At 35.2% G+C, this 9517-nt stretch overlaps 1 protein-coding gene and 1 pseudogene across 1 annotated transcript; one reads left to right on the top strand and one right to left on the bottom strand.

Moving 5' to 3' along the window:
* Positions 1 to 946: 946 nt before the first annotated feature.
* On the bottom strand, positions 947 to 2166 carry LOC115445988 (retinol dehydrogenase 13-like). The gene has a single exon (XM_037440742.1). It carries the CDS (start codon positions 1967 to 1969, stop codon positions 1013 to 1015), a length of 957 nt encoding a protein of 318 aa, XP_037296639.1. The 5' UTR covers positions 1970 to 2166; the 3' UTR covers positions 947 to 1012.
* A 4487-nt stretch (positions 2167 to 6653) lies between these two features.
* On the top strand, positions 6654 to 7770 carry LOC119189924 (annotated as a pseudogene).
* Positions 7771 to 9517: the final 1747 nt, after the last annotated feature.

Below are 9517 nucleotides of genomic sequence, written 5' to 3' on the forward strand. Positions count from 1 at the left end.
TCCCCGCAAACAGTGAGGTGAGCAAGCACAAAGAGCAGTTCTGTAAATCAGATGTACCGCGAGAGAGATTTATGTGCAAATAAAACGGCCGCAGCGACGGCGGCCCATCGCATGGAATTATTTCAATTTAACGCCAGCTACGCGTGCTATAAATTAATGTAAAATATACACTAACTATCGGCACACTCGTTAGTGTCTACTAATTAACAGATAGGTACATAATTGTGTAATCGGTAGATCATTTCAATCAGTTGGATTATAATTATATAGATATGCTTGCATCGATTGGATATAAGCAGTTAGAATGGTTATTTTATTAAATAAGCTATTGCAATACTTGACTTAATTTAATCACTTAAAAGTAAGTTGTATGAAATAACTTTTTTTAAAAGATTTTTAAATAAGGATGAGATTCTTAAAATGTGTTTTTGTATTTTTGTTAATGAATTTATTTTATTCCATTAAATACGGCTTTTTAATTTTAATTTGCACGTATTAGAATCTACTATGATATAACAAATTGATGTCATAATTATGACATCACGTAATTAACTTCGTTGAGTTCCTAATTAGCTAAATATTAGTTGATTGATACAAGCCTTCCAAGCGCTCTATTGAGCACGGTTACAGCTTTCGTCAACGCTTCTATCAGCCGCCTTTAATGAGCTTCTTTTCACAAAATATTATAACAAAGAATAAAACATATACTGGTGAAATAACAGAACACAATAAGGTCAATAGATCTCACATTAACTCTATTTGCCAAGACAATATATTAGCTCTTTGCTTCCAACAAAAATGAAAACGAATAATTAACTTCTTGAATATTTTAAAATAACATTTGCCGACAGCCTTGTACGCCGCATTATCATTACTTATAACACCGTGCCTATAACTGTAGAATACACGGTCAACTATTTGAAGGTCGAATGAACAAAAATACAAATTATGCAAAAGATAACGAGTTTAATATTTACTACTATACAAAAATAACATCTGTGTCGAAATTAAGTTAGTTTTCCGATACAGAAAATTTTACTAATCTCTCTGATTCAGACCATAATTTCTTGGTATTGTCTGCATCCAGCGACAACTTTGAAGGTTTGGCCTCCCGACAGTGACTGAAGTATTTTCCACTGACGCTTTGCAGTTCCGGTGCCACAGCCAAGAGTATTGTTGTCTGAGATGCCTCCCACGTACTTTGGAACATAAATCCTACTACCTTTTCTATCACTCTTTTAATAATCTCACTGGGAATGTTCCTAATTATGTTCGTAGCCGCAATACCAGGATGCAAGCAGTTCACAGTCACTCCTGTACCTTGTAATCTTTTACTTAGCTCTAATGTCATCATGTTCAGAAACAGTTTACTGTTCGCATACACCAAGTAATCACTCCAGTATTTCTCCATATTCAAGTTATCAAAGTCAAGTTCACCGTACTTATGCATCATCGACGATACGTTTATAATGCGACTTGGTGTAGATAACTTCAACAATGGAAGCAATAGACACGTTAATAGAAAGGGGCCGAAATAATTGACCTGCATTCCAACGTGGAGTCCGTCTGGTGTTTTGTAGTTGCCGAGTCCGCCGGCTCCAGCATTATTAATAAGGACGTCCAGACGTTGCTCATTCTTAACTATATCCTCGCAGAAATCCCTGATAGACCGGAACGATGCCAAATCTAATTGTTTACAAATTACATTCGTGTTTCCACTAAACTTGACGATTTCTTCTTTGGCCGCCTCTCCTCTTCTAACACTCCGGCAAGCTAGAATAACTTTGGCACCTCTATTAGCTAAGTCTTTTGCTGTCTCCAGTCCAATTCCACTGTTGCCACCCGTCACGATCACAACCTTCCCCACCATATGAGCACTGGAGCGGCATATTCCTAATGTTAGTTTTTGATACACTTTAAACAATATCACTATAACTGCTATTACCGCGAATATAGTTAATAAAACCATTTTATTTATTTAAAATACGGACACATGAATCACGAAATACTGGAGTTATCACAGAAGGAGGTCAGACGAATAAACAACGATAAGTCGTTCGCTATATCTAATATTATCAACGATTGAAACGCGGACGTACTTAGATATAACATGCCTGATGCGTGTCACTAGAGCACGCCTCGTGGCTCTACTACTAATGTCACTAGTCTGCAACACGTATTTTGTTGCCAAACGTGCGTACGCGGCGTTAAACTGCTAGTTTTACGTAATTTGTCATTGGAATTTCATGTTGCGCGTGACGTGACCTAGAATTATACTCAACATAAATTCAATAAAAAATGCATAGAAAAATTTATAATGACGATGAGCTGACTGAACATGACTTGGCGGTTTTGTTGTTATCAGTTTTTATGGAATGATGCCATGTATTTCCATGTGTTGCAATAATAACGACTAAGTATATATTAATGATATAGGCGTCAGTGCGATGAGTTTAAACCTCCTTTGGGGATGAATTGCCAAAAATTATTTCATAATTCTCAGCTATTTAGTGTGCATGTGCAACTCATGTGCAAAGTTTCTAGATCATAATTTAAACTGTAGTTATCAAATCAGAATTTTATGAAATAAATTTATAGAATAGGCACATTTGCTCATAACTTTATCAGCAGTTTATTGGTCTTTAGTGGTTTATTAAATTCCTTCACCAAATTGCATTCCTTAATTTGTTTGTGTTGCTAAGATTGCTGAAATTGCTAAAATAACGCCAGATTCCGTAAACTTTGGAAGAACATAAAAACTGCATAATGTTGGACTAATCTATTAAAACATTTAATATACTATATAGATAATATTCTATTATTTTAATTAGTACTTAACTAATATTAATAAAACCGTCGAGAATTTCTACCATGTCTGAGATAAAAGTATGAATTACAAAGCCGACCTTCAATTGTTTACTCAAAGTCAGTCGACCAAGTAATCACCCTTAGAGCTTAACATTGTACTTAATTGAAGTCATAAACTGCCAATAAGGCTTAGAAACAACAATTAATATTTTATTATGAGAGAGCATGGCTATACCAAATCACTCTGTTTTGTCGCCACTGTTAGTGGCTCGTAACAATTTGCTCCACTAAACATTATGTCTTCTATTTGACAAATACCAGCCTAGTAGTAACTTGACATTAAATATATTCAGTGAGCACTCGCAAAGTTTTTACTTTAATCACAATTTCTCACTCTGTAATACAAAAGCAAAACCTCTTTCTTAAGAAAAGACAATAGTGAGATTTTAATTTAAAATATTTGGACTCCAAGTATTTTGCAAAGTGTTTCGTATTTAATAAAAACAATTGTGAATATATAAAGTATTTAATAATATGCCGTTTATTGTTAATGTTGAAATGACAAAGATTATGCAAATAATAATAGGCCCGAGGCTCGTACATGTTTCATATTATAAGGCTGAATGTATAATCGTCGTGGTTCTGTTTCATTCAAAAGGGTATCCACCGAACAACGGAAATCTCGAATGTAAATAATTATTAATGGGTTAAATTTCCTTTGAATCTGCAATGTATTAAGGCCAGTTCGTAACGCTCTCTTGACTTAACATTTCACTTACCATCGAAAATTAATGTGAGACACAATAAACATTTCGCTGTGAGCTTATTATATGTGGAAAAGAGGTTTTATTTATTTTTTTCTGTGATAATATTCTGTATTATGAAACCGGCATATCAGAGTAATATTATCTTATTAGAATTAATTTAGGTTTGACTACATTCAATGATTATAATATACCTAAAAATATTTTTCCTAAATTTATTTAACAATATGATAGTGTTAAACAGGAATGTACTTTATTGCAATTTAAGGTGGAAGTAGAGATGGAAATATGCAAAGTCAATTAATTTTCTTAAGTGTACATAATTTATTTTGAATGTTATTAAAATTATTCGACACTCTGCTGCCTGCGTTTTTAACATTGGTTATAATCAAGACGGTGATAGGATATATTTTATATCCGCCCAGATAGCGACCACCGTACACAAGGTGTTATTAAAACCCGCCATAGTGGCCCACGTAGGTGTGTCGCGTTCCGGGATCAGCCTGTGTATATCCCGTTCCACCACACCGGCATAATTGTGTCGACTGTCGAGGGGTAATCTCTTGTCATTCAACACTCTATTGCATCCCACTCCACTTACCATCAGGCGCAGAAGAGTGACTATGCCGTGCAGCCGTGCTTGTATAAAAAAAAATATAGCTAATGGGACCATTATACAATTTCCCTCATACATACCGTTTAAACTCTCGATAATCTCGTGTTTATTGTGTAGTAATAGACGCAACGTTCATATCATATTTTATTATTTAATAGGTACTCTATGAGTGAAAATATACAGATTATTTTTAAATACATTGATGACCTTAACCTAAATTTGTAGACGTTATCGTCACGCAGCCCAGCGACAATCTCTACAGTTTTAGTAAAATTATTGATTAAATTATTCAAACACTGAATGTCCTAAATAATACAAACTATAACTTCATACTTTGAAACTAGAAACCCTTGTTTAGGGCCTGAATATTATAAATCGTTTAATTTTGTAATACACCGCTATTTTTACCGAACTGGCATTTTGTCTATAATATGTAACAAACAAAGTAATAAGGTCGATTATAGAATCTACTTCTTCTTTGAAATCTCTTCAGTTAGCACAATATTGGTTTGGCGACCAGAAATTGAAATTGCGTTTAAACATACCAAATTCTCAAATAAGAAAAACTTACTAACCAGTGTGAGACTTAAAAATGTAATAGTAAAAGACCCCGCTTGTTGTAAATGAATGGAAGCCTATAGTGATTTTCCACAATGCTTTCCCGAAGCCTATACTTAACAGGGTATTCATCGTATAATATTCTTTGAGTATACAATCATTAATATACTTAATTTACTAATAATATAACCAAAGATATAAACTCAAAGTTTCACATAATAATATTCTTGCGCTACTTATGTACTTGAAAATCATTCGTCAATTACTTTGTATAAACCGAATATTATATTTAAAAATCTGTTATTTTCGTACTAGGACATTTAATTTAAGCATAATACAATATTATTCTAAAAGTCAGCACCTAAAACAATTTTTTAGCAAAGATTCGTCCTAAACCTTTTGCTATTAAAATACTATACAACGCTTAAATACTTCAAACGCGTGTAAATTTCCACACGCTTTTGCGTAAATTAATTTTCCCGTTTATGTCATTAACTCAAAGAGCCTTAAGTGAGATTCCTTCAAAAAAGATGAATTGCTTATTGAAGCATAAAAGCGTGTAATAAATTAATTATAAAGGTGTAGTTACCTAATTAGTCATCAGATGGGGTCGAGATGAGAGACCGGTAAACCGGAAACGAGGAGGCCTCATTTTACGGAGCCTGTTAAGAGTCTCCATTGTTGAACTTTGGAGCTCGTAACTCCCCCGAGCGGCAATTAATGTCTTAGCATAAAGGAAAATTCACATTGAACTCAGTAATACATTGCACGCTAAACAAAATCTCTAAAGCATTTCGCAAGATCTTATCGTAAAATGTGGATAGTACATTTATATAAATCCTCAAGGCTCTCTTCATTAATACCCAACGCATAAAATACGAAACTTTGTGTCTGGAAAAACAAATTGCTATTGAAACTTTATCAGGCGCTAGATTGTTTTCCTTCTTCAAATAACAATAACGTAACTTATTCAAAACGCAACCCAAAATACTTTCTATTATAAACACCGAAGAAAAGGAGAACCGTAATTTTACAAACCGATATCACTTTACAGCGTAGATTAGAGAGTAGTACCAGCCCGGACGACTCGATCAATTTACACTGTAGATGGGACAGCATTATAGCTTATCATTTTACTTATTATTATGATTCAATATGTTAATTTATTACACTTAATAAAATAAACCTACGCACCACTAAGTATTTTCTTGCTGGTGGTAGGGTATATTGTATATCCGCCTGGATTGCGAGCACCGTACACAAGGTGTTAAAAGCCGCCATAGTGTGGAAAACATAAGTGTGTCGCGTTCCGGGAACAGGTTGAAACAGGCTGGCATAATTGTGTCGACTGCCGAGGGGTAACCATCACTCGTCAGTTCACATTCTATTGGACTACTTACCATTAGTTGCAGTGGGTTCACTTTACCGAACAGTTATAAAAAAAAATTAGACATCTCATGTCAATGTCTCCACATCTCATCTCAATAATATTATAAATGCAAATGTTTGTAAAAATGTTTGAATATCTGTTAGAAGTAAACGCAGAAACAGCTGAATTGATTTCGATGAAATATGGCACACGTATAGATGCTCTATCCGCCTTGAAATAATATACAGACATTTTTATCCCGGTAACTTTTTCCTATGGCAACTAAAGGTTTCTTATCTGTTTTAAACACATGGCGCTGTTGTGGTGTATGTGATGCTTTGAACAGTGTTTTAGGGACTTTTGTTACAGGAAAGGGCTTATCCAACTAGCTAAAGGCGCGAGCAACACCTACTTTATTATAATATTGATAACGAGTATTACTAAAGCCAGAACTAAGAGTTCAGACAAATAATGTATGTCAACGTGTTACAACTAGAATTAAACTAAATCCAATTATATCCAGTGAAATTATAACAATCGTTATCTAATCGCGGGCACCTTTACACATTTTAGTCACAACAGTTCATCCAATACGATGTTTCTTATAAGTCTAGCTGTAATTCATATTGTATGTCTAATACTGCTTATACTTTACTGCAGATTGACTGTTGGAATATGCAAATGCAGTAAACATCTGTATGGAAAAGTGGTGATAGTGACCGGAGCTAATAGTGGTGTTGGATTTGAGACTGCAAAGGATTTGGCGGCCAGGGAGCTCGTCTAATACTAGCATGCCGAAATGAAGAGCGCGGTACCACGGCTAGAGAGAAAATTGTTTCTGCAACAGGTAACAATGACGTGCATTATCGTCACTTGGATTTAGCATCATTAGCTTCAGTTAGAAAATTCGCTGCGGACATCATCAAGAACGAAAACGTGTCGACATCCTCATCAACAATGCTGGCATATTCTACGTTGACAATATTAAAACTGAAGACAACCTATTTGTTGGAATGCAAACAAATCATTTCGCACCGTTTTTACTCACATCACTACTTCTACCACTTCTGAAATCCTCAGCTCCGAGCAGAATCATAAATGTCGCCTCAACGTCCTACATGCGAAGTAAGATTGACTTCGAAAACTTAAACATGGAGTTGGAAAACAAAGACACATATACTTGTCACAAGGCGTATTGTATGACAAAATTGTGCAACGTCTACACTACCCTGGAATTAGATCGTCGCTTGAGAGGGACAGGAGTGACAGTAAATTGTTTGCATCCAGGTTTTGTGGATACAAACATAGTGACTACTATACAATGGCCTCTCTTTAGATTCATAAAGCCTGTAGTGAGACTGACCATGAAGTCGGCGTGGGAGGGAGCGCAAACTAGTATATATCTCGCCGTGGCGCCCGAACTGGAAAATGTGAGTGGACACTATTTTTCCGATTGCCGAGAGCGGGGTTTAACAAAAAAGGCTCAGGACGTCGATATTGCAAAGAAACTTTGGGAAGTGTCGGAGAGTTTGGTGAAATTAAAATAAGTCAATGTTTCTTATCATGAGATAATAAAGTTGATAAAGAGTTTATTAGTACTAATATTATGTTTCTTTATGACGTATTGGAAATAAAATAAGCTTTATTTACTATGACTATATTTTTTTATTAAAAACACATTAACTATAAACTACTTATTCCTAGCTTTCTTCAATAAATAAAATCATAAATCACTTTGATGTTGACTTTGCTATTCAAAACTTTAGCTCCTAGTGAAATATCAGCAAAAGTTACACAAATAGCTCTCAAAGAGAACTGTATTGAAAATATGGAACATTCGCGAATAGCCTATAGAGTTTAGAACTCAACTGGCGCGAGCATTTTGAATTTTAGCCAGTGAGTGCCGTATTATGATGGCTGGGATCATCCAGTTCATTTATTCTGTTGAGTGATAGGTTATTTACATACCTACATCATAACCAAATATAGATATATAGGCCCTTTTTCACATATCAAGGATAGGCAGAGGAGTTTTCACACCTATATTTCGTCAGCTTAGTCCACAATGAAGCGAACATTATTTTGCAATTGACACACAATTCCTAACACCGATCGGGTATTGAGCAGAAAAATCCGATATCCCGGGAATCGAACCTGAGACTTCAGCACAACAGTCACCGTAATACAACTACGCCACCTACGCTCTGCGCTTGGATATTTGCGCCCAATATTAGATACTATTATCGTTCTTCGTAGAAAACACGTTTATCCATTACAACCGTGTTTTCGTGTGGATTCAGTAAATAGATCTGTATCAGTCTATTCATAGATAATATTATTAATATACAGTCTCGTAAGAGTCTAGACATGGCAATCGTGAGGCTCGATGTGAAGAAGATAGGTATCCATCCCACTTTATATTTTAGTACTAGGATGAGCACCTACCGTCGTTAATAGAATAGACAGTGTTTAATTATACATGGCCATTTTGACATTGCGTTCATAAATTAACCACACATTCGACTTTACCTCTGCTAGCATTTCACTTTTCATTTTCACCAATAAACAAGTTTTACTTTCACATTTTTGATCATTTTGTAATTTAATACGGATATGGCGTGTGCGTGAGTATTTCTAATTAAAAGTTTGATATTCCCACTGCGACAAATTCTTTTAGATAAGCAGTAGTAGTATATACAAATTAAAATAACTTTTTATCGATATATATTTTGATCGAAACTTACACTTTTTACTTTACCTCGACAATTCGAGTAATCTATCTATATCTATACTATTATATAAAGCTGAAGAGTTTGTTTGTTTGTTTGTTTGTTTGTTTGTTTGAACGCGCTAATCTCAGGAACTACCGGTCCAAACCGAAAAATTCTTTTTACGTTGGATAGCCCTTTGTTCGTGGAGTGCTATAGGCTATATATCATCACGCTATACCCAATAGGAGCGGGGCAGTAATGGCTAATCTCAGGAATTACCGGTCCAAACTGAAAAATTCTTTTTGCGTTGGATAGCCCTTTGTTCGTGGAGTGCTATAGGCTATATATCATCACGCTATACCCAATAGGAGCGGAGCAGTAATGGCTAATCTCAGGAACTACCGATTCGAACTGAAAACATATTTTTGTGTTGAATAGTCCTTTGTTTGTGGAGTGCTCAAAGTTATATATCATCACGCTATGACCAATAGGAGCGGAGCAGTAATGGCTAATCTTAGGAACTACCGGTTTCAACCAAAAATTCGTTTTGTGTTGGATAGCCCTTTATTTGTGGACCGCTATAAGCTATATATCATCACGCTATGACCAATAGGAGCGGAGCAGTAATGGCTAATCTCAGGAACTACCGGTTTGAACTGAAAAATCTTTTTGTGTTGGATAGCCCTTTGTT

The sequence above is a fragment of the Manduca sexta genome, chromosome 20 (genome assembly GCF_014839805.1).
Source record: "Manduca sexta isolate Smith_Timp_Sample1 chromosome 20, JHU_Msex_v1.0, whole genome shotgun sequence".
Taxonomy (NCBI): domain Eukaryota; kingdom Metazoa; phylum Arthropoda; class Insecta; order Lepidoptera; family Sphingidae; genus Manduca; species Manduca sexta.